Source organism: Trachemys scripta, chromosome 2 (assembly GCF_013100865.1).
Source record: "Trachemys scripta elegans isolate TJP31775 chromosome 2, CAS_Tse_1.0, whole genome shotgun sequence".
In the NCBI taxonomy this organism is placed as follows: Eukaryota; Metazoa; Chordata; order Testudines; family Emydidae; genus Trachemys; species Trachemys scripta.
The window spans coordinates 254,459,493-254,485,929 of record NC_048299.1 but is presented as its reverse complement, the minus strand read 5'-3'; the positions used below and the strand labels follow the sequence as shown (position 1 = coordinate 254,485,929).

Below are 26,437 nucleotides of genomic sequence, written 5' to 3'. Positions count from 1 at the left end.
TAAAAAAGTAAAACAAAACACAAAACTAAAAAACAAATGTTAACTCCATCAAATCTAACACAAATGAACTACTTCAAAGGAATACCAAAAAATGCAGAAATTACATTCCCTGTTTTTTTGCTTTGCTATTTACAAAGTAACTGACTGTTTCCTTTAATTATCCTGTTACTTTAGTATTTGATAAGAGAGTTAACGCTTATGATTTATCTTCCATTAAAAAAAAAACATTAAGTAAAGCTAATCCTTGTAACACTCATGTGTGGTATATAAATATTCAATTTTACCAATTATGGTATTTTACAAGTAGTGAATTGAGTTAGAGAAAATAATGATTTGTTAGAGATGAGATTTGGACTCAGGAGATTCTGGCCTGTATTTAGATCACTATCCCAACACCACTGATAAAAGTAAATATACCAATTTTTCTTTGTAGGTTTTTATATAGAAAATTATGGATGGAATTCCTCATGACCATAAATAATATTGAACTATCCAAATCTGTTATCTATAAGTAAAAATGAAAACATTCCACAGTAGAACCTCGGGAATGGAAGTTGTTCATAACTCTGAAATGTTCATAACTCTGAACAAAATGTGATGGTTGTTCTTTTAGAAGTTTACAACTGAACATTGCCTAAATACAGCTTTGAAACTTTACTATATGGAAGAAAAATGCTACTTTCCCTTTAATTTTTTAATAGTTTACGTTTAACACAGTATTGTACTATATTTGCCTTTTTTGGTTTGTTTGTTTTTTTGCCTCTGCTGCTGCCTGATTGTGTACTTCCGGTTCCAATTGAGGTGTGTCATTGACTGGTCAATTCAGGGACTCTCTTTTTTGTAACTCTGAAGTTCTACTGTATTGAATTAGATTTGACATTTAACTTGGAAGCAATGCAACTCTTCTCCCTGCTATAGCCATGCCATTTTTATCTGTGTACAGGCAGTTCAGAGAATATTTATCATTGAGTCACCCTGACAAAAACACAGATTTCAATGGTCATCAGCTTTCCTTTTACCTTATAGAAAATATTAGCTTGGAATTTTTTTCTTATTTAATTATTTTTACATTTAATTACCGGTAATATGCTTTTATCTTCATTTTCAAGAGTAATGCAAAGTTGGTTACAGGAGAAGAAAAAACACTGAAGAATAGCTATAAATATCACTCACAGAATTTTTCTCTGAGTTAAATAGGGATGAATAATAAATAAATAAAAGTGTCAGCTGGTAATTGGATTCTTGCATATCAAGTCACCACCTTTGAATTACAGTAATAAGCTATAATTCCTCCTAAACTATTTGACAGGCAGCAATAGCACCATCATCAATTATGATCAAAGTTTAGGCGCTTACCTGAATCGGAGGCTGGGCAGAGCTACTACATAACAGGGGGATCTTGAGGAAGGATGATATCCAAGGGCATAGGCACCAACTCCATGGGTGCTCCGGGGCTGGAACACCCATGGAAAAAAACTAGTGGGTGCTCAGCACCCACCAGCCACGCACCGATCAGCTGTTCGGTGGGCCCCTCCAATCAAGTGCTCAGTGGGCCCTGCCGATCAGCTGTTCAGCAGTGGGTGGGAGGTACTGGGAGGGGGTGGAGCGGGGGCAGGAAGAGGCCGAGCAAGGGCAAGGCATGCTTGGGGGAGGGGACGGGGCACAGGTGAGACAAGGGTGGGGCCTTGGGAGAAGGAGCGGATTGGGGCAGGGCCTTGGAGTGGAGTAATATAATCCTTCCCCAAATGACCCAGTCCACAGAAGGATTGCATTTCATAATCTCTGAGATGATGTGGGGGAAACGCAATTTGATGGTAGGCAGTAGCTATTAGTTCTAGGTTTCTCCTGTTAAAGTAGAGTTCTCTTATTTCCTAAAATAAAATACTTACCTACTCTTTTCTAGAAATAAAGATGAGGTGTTCTTAGAGCTTAAGGTTTCATAAGAAGAAGTTCTGGAGTAAACTGATGCATTTAAAAAGCAAAGACTCACCAGGCCCAGGTAGTATACATCCAAGAGGTCTGAAGGATCTTAAGAATAAAATGACTGAACTGTGATAAAAATGCACATTGTTCTAGCTTATGCTATTATCTCTCGCTCACTATTTTTAACTCTTTAATCTGTTCCTATGCTGATTTAGCAGAAATTACCCGTGATCTTTACCGGTCCCTGCTGCAATTCAATTGTATTTTGAATGATGCAGAGATAGCTTTGTATTATTGACCTCCTTAACGGGTGTTTTTGTCTGACCTGTGTGTTCCATGGTGTCTTGTCAGGTTTTCCCCGGCTCATTAAATAATCCTCTCAAAACCGTATTGATTTTACGTGCTTTCAGTCTGGTTCAATTTTGTTGTAGGTGGAGCCTTAAGCATGAGTCATTGTCATACGTAAACAAATTCCCAAGTGATTCCTGGAAAAGCTATGTCCAAAAAAGGATAACCTTGTAATCTCAAAGTTAACTAATCAAACCAATAATTTGATGGTTCATACATGCACACTTCCTCTTATATGAAGAACATTTGGGTCTCTTACTATAGCAATTCTGTAACTTCACCAGGAGCCTTGAAAATCCACAATCAATAGTGGGTTTTTTTACATTAGATGAACTCGGTTTATATTATTTATTTGCCTTAGGTATTGCTTTCTTATAACAACAATTTCACATAATGGGTGGGATTTTCAAAAGCATCTGAAGATTTGTCAACATGAGGATACTCAATTAACACAAATCAACTAAAGGTGTGAAGTTAATGAACATAAATTAGAGCACATTTAACACCCATGTGGATGTACTCATTCAGGAATAATTTCTTTTTAAAATTAAATACAGTAACTCCTCACTTAACGCTGTAGTTATGTTCCTGAAAAATGCGACATTAAGCAAAATGATGTTAAGCGAATCCAATTTCCCCATAAGAATTAATGTAAGGGGGGGGGGGTGCGGTGTTAGGTTCCAGGGAAATTTTTTTCACCAGACAAAAAAACTGTATATTATATAGCTATATACACAATATAAGTTTTAAACAATTTAATACAGTTCACAGCTATGATGATTGTGAAGCTTGGTTGAGGTGGTGAAGTTAGAGGGTGGAAGAGGGAGGGATATTTCCCAGGGAATGCCTTGCTGCTAAATGATGAACTAGCACTCAGCTGAGCCCTCAAGGGTTAACACATTGTTGTTAATGCAGCCTCTCATCAAGGCAGCACGAACAGGAGGGAGTGGAGACAGCATAGCAGACAGAGACAGACACACACCTTGTGTGTGAGAGGGAGAGAGAGATGCACGCTCCCCCTTTAAATAAGCTGACCCACTCTTAAGTGCATTGTCTTTTTAAGTGGATCAGGAAGTTGAGACAACAGCTGCTTTCCCAAGCTCTCTCTGTTTCTCTCTGTCCATGTCCCCTCCCTGCTCTGTTTGGAGAAGGGGGTAAGCAGGGTGCAGGAGCAGGGGGGAGAGGGACACCCTGACATTGCCCCCCCCATTTTCCCCCTGCACAGCAAGCAGAAGTCTCTGGGAGCAGCTCCAAGGCAGAGGGCAGGAGCAGCACATGGCAGTGGGGGGAGGGACAGCTGAACTGCCGATTGATAGCCTGCTGGGCGGCTGCAGCACATGGAACTTAGGGGATCGGGGAGCTGATAGGGGGAGCTGATAGAGGGGCTGCTGGTCCACCCTCAGCCCCCATCAGCTAGCTGGTCCACCCAAGCCCCCATCAGCTAACTGCAAGGGGCTGCTCTTCTTGCAAGCAGTGGACAAAGCAGGCGGCTGCCAAACAACGTTAGAAGGGAGCATTACACAACTTTAAACGAGCATGTTCCCTAATTCATCAGCAATGTAACAACAAAACAACGTTAACCGGGATGACTTTAAGTGAGGAGTTACTGTAAATTAAAGAAATATTCCCAGTCCCAAAGTTTATATAGTCTAACTGAAGACATGAAGTGTGGAGTCATGACTCGATGAAAGTCAATAGCAAAACTCTGATTAACTTCCAGGGACACAAACGATATGCATGGATTGGGGTAAGGAGTAACATGAGTTACAACACCAAGATCATTAATAATCTAAGACATGAGGAAACCTTGATGGTTCAGATTAAAGCTTTGGTTTGGTTTGGTTTAACTTCCTCTGAACAATTCCTGTGAATTGCTTCCTGTGAGCCTTATGTAAGTATTGAGTTTTATGGATGGATTTAGGTGTGAAGAGAGTAGTGACTTGGCAGACCAGAATTGGAAGTGCTTCGCAAGCATAGTGGTTAGCATGAAGAAAAAAAACAACATGTGCCATACATGGTAGACAGTTTGAAGCAACTAAAATCATTTAGGTCAGGGGTTCTCAAACTGGGGGTTGGGACCCCTCCGGGGGTTGTGAGGTTATTACATGGGGGGGTCACGAGCTGTCAGCCTCCACCCCAAGCCCCGCTTTGCTTCCAGCATTTATAATGGTGTTACACATTAAAACCACTTTTTTATATATTGAAGGGGTGGGGGGAGTCGCACTCAGAGGCTTGCTGTGTGAAAGGGGTCACCAGTACAAAAGTTTGAGAACTACTGATCTAGGCTGTATCCTTTCTGACATTTGTGAAGAAGACACTCTGATGTCTTCGCTATGCCCAAATAAATCTGTTAGTCTTTAAGATGCCACCGGACTCCTTGTTGTTTTTGTGGATACAGATTAACACGGCTAAGCCCTGATAAAAAAAGAGTGTGTTTTTTAATCAAAGGATAACTAATGTGTGTTAGCTATCCCACTGTAAAAAAAAAAAAAAAAAAAAAAAAAAAACTACAAAAATATGGAGCCACGGTACTGTAGTTTAATTTAGCGATAAAGTTAGTGAAGTCAACAAGAGAGAGGGGGTATAATGCTGATGTTGACTACTACAAAGGTTTTTTCCAATCTATTTAGGATTTTACAGAGAGATAACTATAGTGTGTTATTTATCTTGCTGAAAAAACAAAAGTCTTGTGAGGTTTCTCCGTTGAGAATCTTTGTGACTAGGACACAAGAAGGTTAAGATTTTTATGTAGGTTTTGTCTACACTACAGACTTATGTCAGTATAATTATGTTGCTCAGGGTGTGGAAAATCCACATCCCCAAGTGATGTAGTTATGTGGAACTGAACCTTCGCTCAGGGAGTTGGGAGTGCCTATGACAATGGGAGAAGCTCTCCTGTCAGGATAGGTAGCATCTCCACTAAGCACTGCAGCTGCACAGATACAGCTCGGTATGTGTAGACAAGCCCGAAGATAATGGGAAGTACTTCTATGTTGTGAGTTCGATTCTTGTAACATTACAGTTCACTCCAGGAGAGCTCTGTGTTGTGTTAAAATGAGTGAATAGGCTCTGACTGCAGAGGTGTTAACTGGCCACTTCAACTTGAATAGTCTCTTACAGTATGTTAACTGCTTATACTAAACAATCTGTTCCAGCTGGTATTTAGCTGTGACCCTCTGACAACCTTTCCTAGACCTGAAGAAGAGATCTGTGTAAGCTGGAAAGCTTGTCTCCTGCACCAACAGAAAATGGTCTTATAAAAGATTTATTATCTCCCCACATAGAATAGTTAAACAGCTTTTTGTGGGGGGTTGGGGAGGATTCTGTCTGTTATATCAGTGTATTCCCTAGAAGAGAGATACCTTAGAAAATGTTTCTCTAAAAATAAGTATTTTTCAGGAAGTTCATACATTTAGCCACATTAACATGTATGAGAAACTTGGAACATAGGGAATTCATCAAGATTTACTTTGTTTTCTACCTTAAATGTTTTGCAGCTCTCTTCAGTTCTGGTCTCAGTGACACCACGAATAAGGAGATCTTGCCATCCTCTCCAGTAAGACTGGATAGAGTGGTATTAGCCAATACATACATGTTAGGCATAGTACATGCTACATTAATAGATATTATGTGAATGGTATTAATATAATATCGTGTCTGTGGGGGGGAGGGGCAGTTATGTTAAGTGAATATATCATGCTCTTCCTACAATTCTGCTCACCCATGTCAAGCATCCCACAACACTTTGCAGCTGAAATAAGTTTTGACATTAGAAAACAGGAAGCCTGTCAAAGTCAAGATACATGAATGGGGTGTCCTTCTATCACAGGTTGGGATGTACCTCTATGTCCAGCTGGTTTGGAATGTGGTATTCAAAACAGAGATAAGGAAAAGAACAGAAAAACAAGTTGAGAAATTAGTGGGTTGGATTTTAGGTGACAAAATAAGTGCTTTTTAACTTGTAAACAGACCTGATATAAACATAAGTGGATTTAGGGGTTTATCTTTGAATCACATCTTCTGTGCAAAGTGAACATGCTTTGAGATAAGAATTGTTTTTTGTATTGTACTGTTTTGGCTTTAGCTAATAAATTTGGCTGAATTCAGGTATTTCATCTCTTGAACATTTTTTGTAGTGAACCACAAGTAAAGTCAATGAGTTGGCTATATTATTAATAAATAGTGGCTAAAATAGTATGGCAATGCTTTTCCCACTCGTCCTTTGCTCTAGTGTGTCTTCTGTGGGTGCTTTTGTGTCGAGGTTAAAAAAAAATCCTATTCTGACTACTGATGCAGAGACTGAGCACAGCTGAATCCGAAGGCTTGTATAACTGAGGAAATTAACCAGAATAGCTTCCCTTGTGGACACTCTTATTTCAAAATAGCTATTGCCCTTTAAATTCACACCATACCTAAATCTGAAATAAAGTTCAAGTGTAGACAAGCTGAGTTCCAAAAACAGACAACTTTAAAGTGACCACCAGAATTCGGTGTAGATTGGTCTTGCATTGCCCTCAGTGGAAAAGGAAAATGGTGGCAGCATCAAAGTAGTGGCTTTTCTACATTTTAAAGTTATTTTCCATTAAGGTAGGGTATGAATTTAAAGTGCAGTAGCACTTTAAAATTGGCCACATTGGGAGTTATTCCATAATAGCTATTTTTCGATAGCTATTCTGGTTAATTTCCTAGTGTAGACAAGCCCTAAGAAACAGTCTTTAGGAATTGTAATCTCTCCTCAACTTCTGTCTCTTTCCTCCTGGGGTCAGTGATCCCTATTCCTGATTCTGAGAGCTTTCTGAAGTGACAAATGTGTTCAGTCTCTTTTTCAGCCTTGGAAATCAGTCTAGCATGCCATGCCGATTTTTTCATGACCAGATAAGGAGACCCTTGATGAATCCAAGCACTTGGCTGTGTCCTTGTTAGGATTAGAGGCTGCTTTGATACAACTAGTTCAAATTGACCCTACAAGAGTAGGTTGAAAGGGAAGCCTGTGTTCCGGGCATTTAGTTTTAGTTTTTCAGAGTTTGAAAGCTGCAAGGAAAAATAAATCTGAGCAAGAACACCCAGTGTTGAAACCCTTTCCTGTGAAGCAGAGAAACAACTGGAGCATAGACACCACAGTATAAAGGAGCAGCCTGTTTGACACTCATAAATCATTACTACTTCTGCTACCTGCCAGGTTGAGAAGGGAGGAGCTGGCACCTATTGTTTCTGAATTGGTCTACTCAGGTGCAGAATGTGGATTTCAGAACATATAACTTGCTTACCATTTGTTTCTTTTAGTATGTAATTTTCTCTCTCTTTTCTATGTTTGATATAGCAGCTCTGACTAATGGTGTGTGTTTTTTTGTTAGAAATGTAATAAATACATAACTTCCTCAGCATTGATTCATACAAGTATATTCTGCTATTGGTGCTGTCTTGATTTAATGCTAAAGGAGGTTGCATGGTGGCATATGGATGAGACTAGATATCCATAGTTACTGTATGCCGATCAATTTAATATCAGTCTTCGGTGACTATCAAACAGATGTTTCCTTCTTTAGAACTGCAGTGAGGACTGAGTTTGTGCACGGTAGTGATTCCAGAATTCTAAATTTGAGAGTAAACTATTGGGGTGGAAGACACATAAAAACAGACACATTAAGTTACCAAGTTATGACACATACAGTTTCCCCTTACTCCTTCCCTTTTAAACTCAAGAGGCTTTATGGCATTAAGTAACGCATTCACATTTCCACAGGAAAGTATTGATAAGCTGAGCATAGTTGCCTTTGCTCTTGTAGTTTGAAGAAGTGTAATTATATTAAAAGTTCTGTTCTGAAACACGGGCTTTTCATTTTTAGTTTATTTCAATACAAATAAAAGGTTAATAATTAATAATGTATCATTCAACATAACCATGCCTTTAATAACTAGGACAATGGTTCTGTGTCATGTATAATTTCAACTGAAAGCAGATTCACAGGTGGAACTAAAACTGAAAGTGCAAGGAGCAGCAAGTGCAAAGAACACAGACCATATATATACTCGTTCATCAGCCCGTTCGTTTCTAAGATGACCCCACAAGATGGATAGGTAAAAATAGCAAAAACTGTATGACCCTTTCATAAGCCGACCCTATATTTCAGGGGGTGACAAACTTTGGCTCCTGGCCTGTTAGGGTAAGCCACTAGTGGGCCTGGACGTTTTGTTTACCTGAAGCGTTCACAGGCACAGAGCCCCTCAGCTCCCAGTGGCCATGGTTTGCCATTCCCAGCCAATGGTAGCTGCGGGAAATGGCACCACAGGTACAGGTAAACAAAACGACAATGTATTAGATATTCAATTCAATGATTCCATAGAGTTTAAATCATCAAATTTTGGTGTATACCCTTTTATAACCCAACCCCTGCTCTTCTATGCGCCACTTTTTTACCCCAAATATTCGGCTTATGAACAAGTACATTCAGTATTCTGTTTCATGGAGGATTTTGAGTTTGCAAAAAATAAAATCCACCTTTTCCCCCCTCTGAAACGAAATTTTAGTGAAATCAGCATACTTGCATGGTGTTTTGATTTTGACAACTGCATTTTCTGATAGCAAATGGTGCCATCTGAGTTTTTTTCTGACCAGCTCTAGTGAAAGCAAACTGCAGAGTGCCCTGAAGAGATCAGACCTACAAGGGGCAAAAAGTAATTAGTAGTTTAGATACAAAATGAGGAAGCATGGTTCATATATGAGTTTGTTGTCTTAATATTGTCAATTCTTGGTGTGTAACCAGTGACTACAGATGTTACAGGGAACATGTGGTATTGAGTGATTGGGAGGGGATGTGTCTATGAAAGAATCTCTGTTTGAAGAAATGGTCCGCAATGTGAAAATTTGGAGGAACAACTGAATGAAGATTGAGTCAATAGGTTAACAACTTACGATCCTCTGTGTAACGCTGCTGCTTCATCAGTTTTAAAATTTCTATCACATCAGGACTGTGCAAGTGTGGTGTGCTCCAAGCAAAGGGCATGGGCATGAGTGAGTTTAAGCAATAGGTGTAGACTTATGCATTGAGTGGCAAGTTAACTACTCCAGTTTGTCTGTTCTTTACTTGCAAATGTGCAGAGTAAAAAGGAGATATGTCTTATGGAGACTGTAATGTCTGAGAAAACATGGCTGTAAACATGATTCTTATTATCCTAAAGAGGCCTGGCTCTTGAAGCTGCTGGGGGAGTGGGGAGAGAGATTGGTGTCTGAGTTGAACAGCTATACATGATCAAATTCCCCTGAACTCCCTGCTCTACTCATCACTTTTACTTGGCACTCATTCACACTGTGTGGGATACAGCTCTAAGGCCATGTCTACACTGCAAAGTTAGGTTAACTTAAGTTAGGTTGACGGACAGCTACTGCTATAATTAAACTGCTGTTGCATGTCCACACTACACAGCTTGTGTTGGTGGAGCACATCCACAGTAGCAGCTCTTGCACTGACACAGTGAGCAATGCACCATGGGTAGTTATCCCAATGTGCAACTCACCATCATCCACCGCAGAGTGTTTTGGGAAGGTTGTGCAATGTCTCATGCGGGCAGTTGCAGCATCCCATGATGCAGTTTTCACTAGCCCATCATTCCATGGGCTTCCTAGTACATTTCTCACCACTTTTCAACAGCCCCTGTAACCTGTGCATCTGCCATCTCCATCAGAAAGCATGAATCCTGGACTGCTCTCCAGTATTGTGGTGAGCATTATGAATATAACACACCTGATCCTGCAGTATTTTCTGAGATGCAAATCTGATGATGATGCTTTGGTGTCTGCCTTGCTGTGTGCCATAGAAAGAAACAATTCAGGATTGCTTTTTGTATTCATGGAGCAGCTACACATGGTAGACCGTCAGTTCTGGGCTTGAGAAACTTTTCCACAGGCTCCCACTGCCTAGCTGTACCGGGGAATGAGAAAGCAGATAGCAAATGTACTTGTATAGGTTATTTCACTACCTCTTCTAGCCTGATTAAAAAAGTAGTAAATGAGCATATGTGTCCCTGCAATATTGAAGCAAACTGAGTATTTACCAGAGGTTCCCTCCCCTGCATCAGACTCCGCACAGCTACACTGCTGGGGGAGACTTAGACTGCTCTGGAGTCAAAAAGAGATCCTTGCTTGTCCATGCCACCAGATCTCCCTGCCACATGTCCCCCATCCTCCTCCACCTCCACTCTTTCATTCAACACATTGTCCTCGGAGTTCACTCCGGTAGCTGGTGACTCCAGCCTCCCAAAGTATCCACGGGGCTCTTAGTGGTGGAGGTGGGGTCGTTGTCAAGGATGGCATGCAGCTCCTTGTAGAAGCAGCATGTCTGCAGCTCTGCACAAGAATTACTATTTGCCTCCCTTGCCTTCCGATATGCCCGCCGCAGCATTTTTTTGATTTTTACATGGCAGTGCTGCATGTTCCTGTCATAGCCCTTCTCCGCCATGCCCCAAGCGATCTAGCCATAGATATCAAAGTTCCCGCATCTGGAGTGGAGCTGTGACTGCGCAGCCTCTTCTCACCACAGACCCAGGAGATCCACCACCACCGGTCTACTCCAAGTAGGAGAGTGTTTGCTGATTGGAGATGGCATGGTCTTCTGGGCAGTACCTATGTTAGCTCTCCATACCGAGCAAACAGGAAGAACAATATCAAAACTTCCTGGAACTTTAAAAGGGGAGGGGCGAATACTTATGTAACTGGCTGCAGAGCAGCAGAGTTCAAAACGGTGAGTAGAGCGGTCATGGTGGGCATTGTGGGACACGTTCTGGAGGCCACTTAAGTTAACGCAAGCAACACAGTGTCTCCACTGATACTGAGTCTCTCTAACTGCGTTGCCCTAAGCGCTATGCCTCTTGCCAAGGTGGTTTTATTAGGTCCGCATGGCAGGCAAGTTACAGTGGCGGGAGGAGCATTGTAGTGTGTACACCTCCATAGTTAGGTTGACATAAGCTGCCTTATGTTGACTTAACTTCATAGTGTACACGAGACCTGGGGCATTAATGTGCCCTGTAAATAAGTTTTTGGAGCATTCTCTCTCTCTCTACTAGGAATATTTGCATGGAAATCGAAATTTTTGTTTCTTAAGAATTTTCTATCCCTGAGGTCATAATCCATTTGTGTACCATAATCATGAAAACATAGAAGCAGAAGATTATGGTATATTTTGGTGGATAAGAGTTAGTACATGCACAAAAACACATATGAGCCTTATTCTGTCCTCAAATCCACATTTCTCTTTGATGTACGGAATAAACAATATGTTTGACAATGCAATGCTAGCTTCAGCTTTAGCTGTCAATATTGTGTTGTTCTGCCTCTTTCAAAAGGTGTAGATCTACATATCCATATGTTATCTCTGTTTGGGATGGCAAATTCCCAAAAGCAGGTTGGTTAAAAGAGGGCGCACTTATTTAAAAAAAAGTCTTCCTTTGGTAAAATCTTCAGAACCGAAATCAAATAGCTTAAATTATATTCATTTGTAGCTCTAAGAACTGTTGATAATTGAGCCTCCTAGAATGAATAGCCAATTTAATCAGGTATCCAAAGGTAAATGCGAACACTCAGAAGCATCAGATGGGTCTGTGACATTCTAGAGGTGGAATTTGGGTCCATCTATCAATGAAAATAATATATTTTCCACACAATATTTATGTAATTAAAAACATCCTTAAAATGTAATATATTAAAAAAAAAAAAAAACTTTTCCCAATATTTAATTCATTTTGATAGGAGAACCATATACATACTTTTCTTTGTTTGTGTAAGACAGATGGGAGCCATTAAGAAGATCAGTCTTTCAAAATGATTCACACAGGTAGACTCTGATGTCTGCAGTGAGATGCCACATAGATAATTAGCAATAGCAAATCAGGAGTCATCTCCTTGCATTGGGGCGATGTAAAGGGAAATATATCATTTTGAGGCCAAATCATGTTTTCAGAATCCTTGTTTATGCTATGCATTTAGTGCATAGCCTGCACAAATTCTTATTTGGATATTGGGGTATCAAGAAAAGGATCATTTCTACATTAAAATCAAGCTAGTGGGCCAATCTTGACACCCCTAACTCATGAGTACTCCTGCTAACTTCAGCATTGGACTGTGCATGAAATACGGTTCCCCTGACGTCATTGGCAAAACTCCTAGTGAGTTTAGTGCAGCCAGAGTTTCACCCTTAGTCACAATTTCTGGTACAGATCTCATGAGGGAACTTATATTAGGTGCTGCCATTCTCTTTGCAAGATAAATATGTGGAAAATGATCACTGGGCCTGTGGTAGTAACCGAGTGAATGACTAATGCTGTTTTCTCCTTATCCATCCAGGGATGTAATACTATTAAGTAATGTAACCTGGATAAAATATAAGAAAGGAGAACAGACTGAAAAGGAAAGTGATACAAACACATTGAATCTGGGTTTATATGCCAGTGTATTAGACTGGGAGGATTTCCCAGTGTTCTCAGTTGAAATGTACATTAGATTGATATTCAATTCACTCAGCCTGAGGAAAAGTTGTTTTGTTGTTGTTTTTGTTTTACATTTAAATGCATGATATTTTCCCCCTTTCTCCTCCAATGCCCCAGGGGCCATTTCCCCTCTGTTCTCTTGTACAAGGAATCAGACAGAGAATTCCAGTAATCTCAGCAAACCTTGAAATTATTTTCCATTGTGGATATGGCATAGAGTAGGGTGTATTTTACAACAAACCTGCTAGCAGATCCATAAAGCAGGTTTATAGAATCATAGAATTGTAGAAATGTAGGACTGGAAGGAACCTCAGTAGGTCACTTAGTTCAGTCTCCTGCACTGAGGAAGGATTAAGTGTTATCTAGACTATCCCTTACAGGTTTTTGCCTAACCTGTTCTTACAAACCTCCATTGATGGAGATTACATAACCTGCCTGACCAGTTTATCCCAGGGCCAAACTATCCTGACAGTTAGGAAATTTTTCCTAATGTCTAACCCAGGGATAGGCAACCTCTGGCATGCGGCTCACCAGGGTAAGCACCCTGGTGGGCCGGGCCAGTTTGTTTACATGCCGCGTCCGCAGGTTTGGCCAATTGGTGCTGGCTCCCACTGGCCAGCACATCCATCGGCCCGCACTGCTTCCTTTGTATTTTCTCCAAGTTGTCTACATCTTTCCCGAAGTGTGGTCTGGACACAGTTCTCCAGTTAAGTCTTTACCAGTTCTAAGTAGTGTGACTTCTCATGTCTTTCTTGCAACATTCCTGCTAATACATCTCAAAATGATGTTGGGGTGGGGGTGGGGGTGGAGAGTTGTTTGTTTGTTTGCTTTTGCAACGGAATTACAATATTGATTCATATTTAGTTTGTGATCCACTATAAACACCAGATCCTTTTCTGCAGTACTCCTTCCTAGGCAGTCATTTCCCAGTTAGTGTCAACTTTGGAGAGAACTCAGTTGTCAGTGGGAAAGGATTATTATAGTAAGAAGACTGATGAAATTTGCAATACAGTATGTGTTGGGGGAAAAATTAAAGGCATAGAATATTTATTTCATGAATTGAACTTATGGGAGATTTTGGGAAACTACTGGTACCAATTTTTGTAATTTATTAATAATCTTTATGTTAGTTATTGGTCACACATGCTACATACTTACTTATCAACAAAATTATGCATTGGTTATACTGTACACCCTGAATCTATCATGCATTTCAGTAGGGTTGAACACTAAAAAGTTACTCCAATATTTTTATCCAGATGTATCTATGAAAAACTACTGTGTCTTCAGCATATATTTAACCAAGGGCAGATTTTTTTAAAAAAAGTATGTTTAAAAATAAAATAAAGCCAGGGTCTTTAAGAGATATCAATTTTAACTAGCTTGGCAGGATCAGCGGAAGGCATCAAATACAAGTTGTTTTATCTTTAAGTCAGATGTGATTTAAATGGCTGTACAGTGTACCACTAATTCTCCTAGAATGGTTTTCTTTGTTTCAGGTCTGCTTTCAATTCCAATTCAAAAGTCATTTATTCTGCTGCGATGCCTCTGGCCTAGCCTGATTACTAATCTCAATTCAATTTTCAAGGACTTGTAAATAAAGTTAAGCTAGGCATCCACTCTGTCTTTAGTGCATATACTTTCGTGCTACCCTATTCAGTTAATAATCATTATTTTTATTTTTATTTGAATCTGACATTTTTGCCCTGAGAATTGTTCATTGCTTACCATGTGAATTATCCATCTGTCTAGGTACCGCTATTCCCCTCATCACCATAGTTTCTGAGAGACTAGAAACAAGGATGTTTTTATTCTAAGGCTCAGTGTTTCTTAACATCTTGTAATTTCTTTATTTCTTTATATTTACACTGTGCACAGTGGCCACAAAGGAAATATGAGACCCCGGCATGCACAAGTATGAGCTTTTTCCTTTTCCCAGTGGTGCTCAACCCCTACTCATCCCCAGGCCCTGCCCTCACTCCACCTTTCCCCCAAGCACATGCCCTGCCTCTTCCCACCCCCGCTCCGCTCCTCATCTTCCCGCTCAGTTCTTCCCCCTTTCCTGAGCGTGCCTCGTCCCTGCTTCTCCCCTTTCCCCACCAGCGCCTCCTGCATGTCGTGGAACAACTGATCGCAGAGGGCGGGAGGCGCTGAGAGGGAGGGGGAAGAGTTGATCATCAGAGCTGCCAGCGGGAGGCGCTGGGGGTGGGGGGAGCTGGCTGCTGGTGGATGCAAAGTACCTACTAATTTTTTAATCTGTGCTTATGGCTGCATGGAATATTCCTGGCACAGCAATACCTTCAGGCATGTGCAGAGCTGAATGTAAACTCGCCATATAGAAGCCCCCATGTCAGGGGACAAATTGGGGTCATCTCAGGGTCGGCACAGATAGGGATGGCATGTATCGATACAGGAAAGGTGTGGCTAGGGTAATCTTGCACCCTGGCTCTTCCCAGATTGCTACAGGGCCCATGAACTAAACTGATTCCAAGATTGGGTAGGTACAAGCCATATACACACACAAGCTGCTTCCTCTTCTGTTCTCTGCGAGAGAGCCTTTGGCAAAGCATCATTTCCCTGGGAAATGACTTTCCCTCCCACTCTGAAATTTTGCATTTTGTAATGGAGTATAGGTTTTAGGGCAGTTTCCCTGAGTGCTTATTTTCCACCAGTAGTGTGTTGTTGAGCTCCTCATCTCTTACTTTACCTAGCACTTTATTTGCCTCCTGTGTGTCGCACAACAGATTAGTGATATCCCAGGAGGTTCAGAAAGACAGTTTTATCACCAGACACATTCTTTCCTCTCCTTCAAGATCACCATCATGTCTTCAATATGAACAACTTGTCTGGTTTTTGGGTTCATCATTTGAAACTGTTTGAACACTTAATGCAAACATATTTTGGCCTATAGGTCAGTTGCTCTACTAAACACAGATTACATCTTCGGGCATTTATTCTTCTTCATTAGTGACAGGTCAGCTAAGTTACACAATATTGTTTCTGTTTATTGAATGAGGAGGCCAAGCAGAGTTTTTAATGTGATTGTGAGAACTTTCACACGAACATCTTTGGATGAAATATTTGCAAGATTTCCACTTTCTGAGATGTTCTGGGGGATGGGACGATAGACAAAACATTATTCACATAAAATGCCATCAGAGAAAATTTGTGGATTTTATTTAAATGAATTTTTATCAGTACTTTTTACAGAATTCATGAAGCTCTATTCAAGACAAATTCTCATGTAATAATTCAAACCTCTTTGACTATGGCTGGCATATTAATAATCAGAGACTTGATTTTCTATCTATTTGGATGAGGATTGTAGCTGATTATTATTAATTATAATAATTGAGCAAAATGCTTATTAAGTGCTAGAGACTGTGAAAACATATAGAAAGAAATGGTTCCTGCCCTGAAAAACTTTCAATCTAAAATCTAGTGTTTATTTACCTTTTTGGTATTGGAACAGAGATAGATTAATTGGGTAATTGTAGTTTCGGCAAAGCTTTCCATAACACATTAATAGCTAAGACTATTTGTACATAATTTATTTGTTGTTCAATATGTCCAACTCTTGTTCTTTTACTGTGTATTATATGCAAATAATTTACCATCTTTTTTATTTATGCAGTATATTATAAGCCCTTTATACTCAAGGCCAAGGGTGTGTTTTCATTATATGTAGTCAATGTCAGTATCTGAATTATGTAACAGTTTTATTTGCTGTTTTCAACGATCAAATAATCCTGGTCCTTCTTAAACTTAGATTCTAATATTAAGAAATGACTTCTTTGTTGGTAGTTCTTGTCATTTCTAATTCAGGAATTTCAGGATTTTATTGTGTGTGTGAGAGACTTTCTTCATCACCTTTATGGACTCAGCTCCCACTCCCCCATCTTTTTATACTGGTCAGATGTCTTCTACGCAATTTCTTTACTTATTGCCCTTCCCTTTGAAAAGTAGATAACATTATTTCAGGCTCAATGTGAAAAAAAATCCTTTATTTTATAAAGTATATATGGACAGCAATGTTAATTACATACAGTATAGTTAAGAATCATATCACAGTGTTCTTCTGAACATCTTTTGTTTTTGTTTGTTTGTTTGTTTGATTTGTTTCCAGGTCTTTTTCTGCATGTTAGTTTAAATTAGCAAAGATAAAGGAACTGTTTGCCCAAATACAAGATTACACACTATTATGTTTGCTGTCTACGAGCAAGCACAGCTTCTATATAAATTGTGATGAGGACAGCTAGAAATTGTAATCTATTTTGTGGCCCATTGTTGCCAGTCAGAGATTATGCCAGGTGTGGAACTGAGAATGGTGCACTGCTGTTTGTTTGTTTATGGCTTACTATGTGTGAGACACTTTCCAGACATGCAAAAGGACCAGTCTTGCTCTGAAAGACTCACAACCTAAGGAAAGACAGACAAATAGAGGAATTGGGAGTGAGAACATCTAATAGTGATCTTTTCAACTTTATGAAGTGGATCTTTAAGAAAGACATAATTGTGGATGGGTTAGAGGCTTTTCAGATGAGCACGGTGAGGTTATACAGTGTATGACAGGCACGTGGAAGAGGTTATATAAGTGATCCCACAGTAAGATGACACACTGGTGGCAAAGACTGGGAATGCTGCTGAGTGGAGAGGCAGGGCAATGAACAATTAAACAAGGTATGATAGGCAGGGAGAGGCAGAGTTATGCAGATCTTTGAAGGTGATCATAGTAAGATTAAATATGATGTGATAGTGGATGATGAGCCATTTCAGGAATTTGGAATAGAGAGTATCATACCTGGAGTTGCTGATTTTATGGCTCTTGAATACAAATACTGCACTGTTGGAAATATTATTTAGATTTCTACATTGAGGAGCATATAGAACAGAAGCTTCATTGGGAGAAACGTATGCAGTGTATACACAAAACATACCAGACAATTATAAAGTTGGATATCTGGTAGTTAGCTGTCTTGCAATTTCAGTATATTGTAGCCATTTTCTGGAAGGCCTTTGAAGGAAGTAACGTCTACATAAGGAGCTATATGTGAACCTGATTTTGAAAGTTGTTACGAAATGGTGCATCGAGTACTTTGGCATAAATAATCTTCCTATGCTTACTGTATTTCAAAAAAGAGTGTTTTGATATCTAATCTCCGGAGCTCTCCAGAGATCTGAAATTACTGATGCAAGTAATTAGTATTTAATAACAGAATAGTATCTCCAAGAGATTGTTTTCCTAAATAGTCTTCTAACATACAGTGCAGCATTTATTTACAATGAACAGAAACTTCTAGTTAACCATAGGGTTTTTTTAATGGCCCTGTGGGTTGCATTGGTTGACACTCCACAGTAACTACTTTTTCTTAAGCTCCATTCTAGTGGAATTTGGAAATTCTACAGGAGCAAATCTTGCTGGACTTGGAAGCCACAATATTATGAAAATTCACGTAAATTCCCCCAACACTTTAATAAAACACATTCCATTGTATTCGTTCATCATCACATACATGGCTTCACCTAAATAGAAGACTCTTGTTTTATAGAATGCTTTTAGTACTTTGGAATATTCCAAAATGCTAATAAAACAGTTAATTAGCTATTAGAAGTTCAGAGGCTATGTAACAGATATGGGATAGTTGTACTGTGATTCACACAGAGCCATTAGCATTAAAGTCTGTGAGTTTGTTTGTTTTTGTTGTTGTTTCCTTGTTTTGACTGAGACAAGGAATGTTGGCCCAGACACTGGTGTTATTCTGTAATCTCATTCTGAAAGTGCTATACCTCATTCACTCAGATGATCATCTGAAAGATAGTGGACAGATTCCATTTTTACTAGAGGCCTATGCAGAAGTCTCTGATTAATGCTAAATGGGAGTTATGTATGTAAATCCTCCACACAGATGTAAAAAGGAGCTCATAATAGTTACGGACACATTTTAAATTCCCGTTTAATACATTGGGTAAGAATGGTATTTTTGGTTTGTGTTGATTTTGCTATACATTCATATTTACAAATACAAACACTAAATAATTTTTCCACTGATAAAAATAGACTTTATTTAGCATTGAACATGAATATCTATTTATTTGACAGGAAAAGTTTTGAGTTTCACTGTGCAGCAAATCAGGAATAAGACAAAGGTCAGAATTTAGTCATGTACAAATGTAATCATTCTTAAAACTTATTTGTCAAAGATTTTAAGTGTTAAGCATAGCAACTACAGTTAATCAAATTACAGTTTAACTTTCTCATGGCTGAATGGAATGTAACAACCTCTAATGTTTAAAAAGAACAAAATTTGCAATGAAATCTGCTACATGTTATTAGAATAGTTTATTTAAAATGTTTGGGATTTTTTTTTTCTATAGCAATGTCCATTGTTAAATAGGGGAAACACATTTCTTGAAGAAAAATAAATAAAAATCTTGGTTTCCAGTTTACATATGAATTGCATTGTTCTTCCAATTTAAGGAGCAAGTTATTCTATTTGTTTTATTCTCATTCCTTTTATTTTATTGATACATGTGTACCTTTCTTTACTTAGTAATATTTTGCAGAGATTTGTTTAACATTCAAGGCTGGGGAGACATTACATTTTTACATTACACCACTTCCAGGACTGAGGCAGAAGTGCGTACACAAAATAATATGATATGTTGATATGTTGTGGTGAATGTTATAATATTGGGAATGGCAAAGTAAACACAGATGTTTAAAAACATTTTGCTGAAATGGCAACCCTTTCCACTTCAATTGTCATGCAAAAAAGAACTGACATATTTTAAATTGTGCATTTGAAAAATCACCACAATTATATCATAATTCAGGAAAAACAAACAGCATATGCATAAAGAGCTCTCTAAATTTACTTACAATAGATCCAAGTACAATAAGCATCCTTCCACTTAATAGAGACGTGTGCAATTATGTTGTAACTGAATTTTTTTTAAATTGTACAAGTCACATTTGTTTTACAGATATATGATGGAAAAGACAACACAGCTCACCTGCTGGGTGCATTTACTGGGGCCTCATTGAGAGGACTGACACTAAGTAGTACTTCAAATCATCTGTGGTTGGAATTTAACTCAGATACAGAGGGAACTGATGAAGGTTTTCAGCTTGTTTACACCAGTAAGTATGTAGACAAATAGAATAATGGATTTATGTTGTTCATGGCTTGAAACAGTCATTGTTCCTACTCATAAATTCAAATGATGATAAAAACTGGTAAAATATTGCCACCAATTCATCACTCTCTCAAAATAATCCATTTTCAACTTTCTGCCCAAATCAAACATTTATTATATTGGAACTCTAGCTTCTGTATTACTCAAATATTCTAGTCTGGAAATTATACAGTGTAACTCATTGTCACAAGATATTATAGAGGTAAGAGCTTAATAGGATTCAGAGAAGGATTAAAAATCTACATGAATAAAAAAATCTGAAATTATAGTAGCTAGTCTTAAAATAAATACAAAAACCTAACGAACGCTTCAGAACATAACCAATCACTAACCACCTAGAATTACCAGGAAACATCCTCATGGATAAGTTACTGTATAATTGTCTATTGATGGGGGAATGAGCGCTGCTTCTGAAGCATTTGGTACCGGTCACTTTCAGAGACAGGATACTGGATTAGACAACCAACTGGTCTGATCAGGTATGGAATTTCAGTATTATTATACATGTCATTGACTTTCTGGAATTTCCAAAGTGAAACTAAAACACATTTCACAGAGCTTGTGGCATAAGCAAATTATGTTGGTTTTGTTTTGCTACATTTTCCTTGGGGCACAGTCCCCTGAAAATAAACAAACAAACCATAACATAAAGGGCTATGAATTGCCACTATGAATGATAATGAATAATCATTGGGTGAGGGAAAGAGAGTGAGAATGACTTCAGATCCTGATGGATTAGGATACTCATTTACAATGTGAGAAACAGTACTTCAAATTCCTGCTCCAAGGAATATTTAATTATTTATAGCAAATGAAACAGCTTTAACAGGCGAGATTGAGAAAGATTTACCCGAGGGGATAGAACACTTCCCTGTAAAGTGGGATACTTAAGTTCAAAGTCCCATTTCCTCATCAGCTAAAGAGAGGAATTGAACCTTGATCTCCCACATCCTAAGCATGTACCCTAAACACTGGACTAAAACTTACAAGAGAGGTGGTCGTCATCATCCTCCCTCCCCCCAATATGTTATGAATCTAGTCCTCCTTTGCTTTTGTGAAAATGCCTGAAGAAAGTTTTTTTGACTTTTTGACTAGTTGAAAATTTGTTTTTGATTTGATCCACAGCAAAACTTATTTAATTTTTCAGAACTGCCAGGGAACCAAAATATTCATTAAAAAGAACAGGAGTACTTGTGGCACCTTAGAGACTAACAAATTCATTAGAGCATAAGCTTTCGTGGGCTACAACCCACTTCTTCGGATGCATATATATGTATATATATGTATATATATATGTTTCACTCTATATGCATCCGAAGAAGTGGGTTGTAGCCCACGAAAGCTTATGCTCTAATGAATTTGTTAGTCTCTAAGGTGCCACAAGTACTCCTGTTCTTTTTGAGGATACAGACTAACACGGCTGCTACCCTGAAAAATATTCATTATTCACCAGTTCTAATCACAGCCTTCTCAGTGACTTTCCCAGAAAATGGGTGATGGGACACAAGTTAGCTTCATTGCCAACATCAAGAGTTAGATTCTTAAACATGGACCTCACATGCCTGTTCCCCACACCCTCAGGGTAACAAATGAAAATCTTGGCCAACAATGGGACTCAGTACTTCCCTCTTGGCCTTCAGCATTCAGTCAGAACAATGATCCAACTCCCAGGTCATGGCATGAAGGTCCCTGTCATCTCCATATTCTCAGTGAGCCATACTGGCTGAAACTCAAGTAGAGAAGACACATCATTTAACCTAACAAGTCATGTTTCTGTTTTCATGTCAATAGATAGCTCAGTCCAAATCTGAGCAGTTTTGTTGTAAAGTAAATGAAAATTCTTCACAATTAATAAAGCATAGTTCAGTAACTGAGTGGATGTTGCGCAAATTGTCAACCACTCAGCACAGTTCTTCAATTTGAGACTGTGCATGCGATGGTGGAAGTGAAGAACATTTTCTTTGCTTCCTCTTCAGCCATATGTGGGAATGTCTGGGACACATGCACCGTATGCCCTTATTACCCATGCACATTATGAGCTAAGTGCTATTATTAAAATTTGCTTGTGTTCCAATAGAATGAGATTCCCAGATTCCCTAACTTTTCAAATCAAAAGTAATTTTCACTGGAACACTCACATGCACTTCTTCTAAACGAGAGCTATTTTTTGGCCATATTTCAATTTTCTAACCCCAGCTGGAATTTTGTAATAAACAAGTGTGTTTTTTATCTCACTATCCTACTCCCCTTATTCTCAAAAGTGACAGAATTGTTTTGGAGCAAACTTTCCCAAACAATTCATCTTCAGGCTGGGATCAGCCTGAACCTTTCAATCCCCCAGTTCTGAAAGTCATGGGCTTCTGAAAGAAGGATTAGAATGGAAGCCCTTACGTAGTTAACTATTATGAAAGTGCTTGTTTGTATTCAAACAATGTGGCTTTGGTAAAGGAGAGGGTTTTAATTTAAAGCTTAAAAAGAAAACAACAACAAACAACCATGCTCTGCAATTTTGCTAATGAGCGCCTACACATTCGTTGTCAAACTAAATCAAAGTGTCATCATGATAATTGGACAATTAATTTTAGTGTTGTGTTATAAGTTATTGTAACATTTTAGAAGTAGATGATATTTATAGTACATATAGCCATTTCAAGCCATGTAATTACTCAGCACTAAAAAAAAAGATTTCATGGTTCTCAACTGAAAGGAATGTGATCTGAAATACATCATAAAGACAAGGAAAATTCTGACTTTTTCAGAATATTGATAATCTCAGCAAATTAAACTCAATATACTCTGCTTTTCAATTCAGACTATTGTCAATGCACTTTTTTATTCACTGATAGTGCTACAGTTTATTGTAATTTAATTTACCACATATATGTGCATTACACTTTGTAACAAGCAATTGCCAACCAAATGTATGGAGCCCTCAATTTTGTTGTTGTTTTTATTTTTTAGATCAGTTCAAGTTCAACTTAAGAATAATCAAAAGGTTTTGTATTTCACTGGCTAACTGAGCCGTAGGCATAGCAGCTGCAGTAAGAAGAGGTGAACAGCACATTCACTAAAAGCGTGCAGTTTTTGAAGGCTATGTCTTAAACATAGGAAAGTTTATAACCTTTCTTAAGGAAAATCAAACAGCGTGAAGAAATTAAAGCCTGTTTAATGTCATTCATTGAGGACTTGTTTACACAAACACTTAGTTCACGTGAATCTGGGATGTAAATCTACCATGCAGTAGATGTCAGTGTGAACCCTGCTGCCACTCACTAATAGACCACTATAGTGTGTTTTAATCTACTCTTGTTTCAAAGTGGGGTAGGTTAGAGAAAACTACAGAATGTTTAGTGCACGGTAGCAGAGTCCACATTTAGACCCCAGCTTGCAATGATCTAATTGGTGTAGACAAGTCCAAAGACTTCCATTGAGACTTAGGGTATGTCTACACTGCAGTCGGGCTGGAGGTATGATTGCAGCACATGTTAAAGATCAAAGCTAGCTCTGGTAATAATAACAGCAAAGCTGCAGCTGCAAAGTCTAGCCTTGCCCACCAAGGACCCTGGATACATAGTCAAGTTGTAGCTGCCTGTGCTGCCATAACTTCACTGCTATTGTTACTTAAGATAGCTTTGATCTAAGTAAAAAGAAGAACAGGAGTACTTGTGGCACCTTAGAGACTAACAAATTTATTAGAGCATAAGCTTTCGTGGACTACAGCCCACTTCTTCAGATGTAGTCCACGAAAGCTTATGCTCTAATAAATTTGTTAGTCTCTAAGGTGCCACAAGTACTCCTGTTCTTCTTTTTGCGGATACAGACTAACACGGCTGCTACTCTGAAACTTGATCTAAGTAGTTTATGTATGCTGCAGTCACACTTATAGATTGCAGTGTAAACCTAGTCTGAGGGTCCTGTGTGCCCTAGTATCTTTTGAAAGTGGGACTTAAGCACCTAAATTACTTAGGTGCTTTTGAAAATTCTACCTGAAAAAATATCTGTTCTTTAAAACACACACACACACACACACACACACACACACACACACACACACACACACACACACATTCACAGAGAATCACAATATTTTTCCTAGGCCCCCCTTTGAAAATCCTGTACTTTTCTATCAACTTTAGAATCATAGAATATTAGGGTTGGAAGAGACCTCGGGAGGTCATCTAGTCCAATCCTGTGATCAAAGGACCAAGCCCAACTAAATCATGCCAGCCAGGGCTTTGTCAAGCTGGGCCTTGAAAACCTCTAAGAATGGAGATTCCACCACTTCCCTAGACAACCCATTCCAGTGCTTCACCGCCCTCCTAATGAAATAGTTTTTCCTAATATCCAACCTAGACCTCCCCAACTGCAACTTGAGACCATTGCTTCTTGTTCTTTCATCTGCCACCACTCAGAACATCCTAACTCCATCCTCTTTGGAACCCCCTTCAGGTAATTGAAGGCTGCTATCAAATCCCCCCTCATTCTTCTCTTCTGCAGACTAGATAAGCCCAGTTTCCTCAGCCTCTCCCCGTAAGTCATGTGCCCCAGCCCCCTAATCATTTTTGTTGCCCTCCGCAGGACTCTCTCCAATTTGTCCACATCACTTCTGTAGTGGGGGGACCAAAACTGGACGCAATACTCCAGGTGTGGCCTCACCAGTGCCGATTAGAGGGGAATAATCATTTTCCTCAATCTGTTGGCAATGCTCCTACTAATACAGCCCAATATGCCATTGGCCTTCTTGGCAACATGGGCACACCGCTGATGCATATCCAACTTCTCGTCCACTGTAATCCCCAGGTCCTTTTCGGCAGAACTGCTACTTAGCCAGTCGGTCCTCAGCCTGTAGCGGTGCACGGGATTCTTATTTCCTAAGTACAGAACTCTGCACTTGTCCTTGATGAACCTCAGCAGATTTCTTTTGGCCCAATCCTCCAATTTGTCTAGGTCACTATGGACCCTATCTCTACCCTCCATCATATCTATCTCTCCCCCCAGCTTCGTGTCATCTACGAACTTGCTGAGAGTGCAATTAATCCCATCATCCAGATCATTAATAAAGATGTTGAACAAAACCGGCCCCAGCCCTTGGTGCACTCCACTTGATACCGGCTGCCAACTAGACATCAAGCCCTGGTCACTGCCCATTGAGCCTGACAATCTAGCCACCTTTCTAGTCCCATTTAAAAAAACAAAACAAAAACAAACCTTAAATGTGTTGCCAAATGAAAAATAAAAAATATGCTATGTTCAGACTGGAAGACAAAAAGTGTTTAATTTCACAAATGTGTGTTATTATTTTAATTCTGTTACTCCACTCTTTATTCTCATTACAGATTTTGAGCTTTCACACTGTGAGGATCCTGGTGTGCCACAATTTGGATACAAGATCAGTGACCAAGGCCATTTTGCTGGCAGTACTATCATTTATGGATGCAATCCAGGTTACACACTCCATGGAAGTAGCCTTCTAAAGTGTATGACAGGGGAAAGAAGGGCATGGGACTATCCTCTGCCATCCTGTATTGGTAGTAGACTCTTTTTAACTTTAATGTGTTTAAAAAAAAAAAAAGAAAGAAATTGAGATCCTTATGCTTTTATGTTTTCTAGAAGCTTGTTAATTTTGTATGTGTGTGATCTGGCAAACCCTATCCAAACCTGCTAAATATATCACTTCTTGGCATCTGAAAGATGTAGCTAGACAATCAGGAAAGTAAATATTTATCAGGAGTGCATCATGGAAATTGTAGTGAAATGAGTTCCTGGTAGTTTTTAACACGTACAGATAACTTAGAAAAGGTATCTACAGTCTTGCTGAACTATTTCTAAAACCAGTCAGTATATTCCATGAATATGATTAGTTATAAAGCACTTTTCACATGTAAATATTTTTACATAATAGAGTACAAATGTCAAATATTAAGAATACTGTAGTACACAACAGGAGGAGGGTGGTTAGAGTGTGGTTTTGCTGCAGCCCTATATAAAGGGTGACACATAGTGTGTTGCCTCACAAATAGTGCAGGGAAGAAGAGGCATGCCTCCTTATTTGATTTTGTTGTGGATTGGTCCTGCTTTGAGCAGGGGGTTGGACTAGATGACCTCCTGAGGTCCCTTCCAACCCTGATATTCTATGATTCTATGATTTGGGAATCGGGGAGAGAGAGGAAGGGATAATAATTTGTCATTGGTTGGATGGAAGCCAAGGCTCCATCTATGTTCCTCTTTGCCCACATTCTTTCAAGAGGGGGTTGGGGGTAACAGGCAAAAAGTTTGCACACGCCCCTTTATGCTCAGACTTAATTTATGTGAAAACCTCATAGGTGTCTTATTCTGTCTTATGCCTTTGCATAGCCATTCATTCTAAGATCCTGTCTAGCCAAGAATAAGCATACTAATCAAATGAATTAAACATATCTTTCAAATTAATAATTGGTCATCATAACAAAAATATCCCAAGATTTTGTTGGTCCTTACAACTAGTGATTAT

The 26,437-nt window shown here is 39.1% G+C and overlaps 1 protein-coding gene across 1 annotated transcript in view; it reads left to right on the top strand.

The window, feature by feature from the left end:
* The window catches only part of CSMD3 (CUB and Sushi multiple domains 3), a 1,107,808-nt gene that overhangs the window by 768,822 nt on the left and 312,549 nt on the right, over positions 1 to 26,437 (top strand). Inside the window, exons 24-25 of the mRNA XM_034759587.1 lie at positions 19,735 to 19,891; positions 25,284 to 25,475. Of these exons, the coding sequence (XP_034615478.1) occupies positions 19,735 to 19,891; positions 25,284 to 25,475 (349 nt within the window). The remainder of the gene's footprint in view (positions 1 to 19,734; positions 19,892 to 25,283; positions 25,476 to 26,437) is intronic.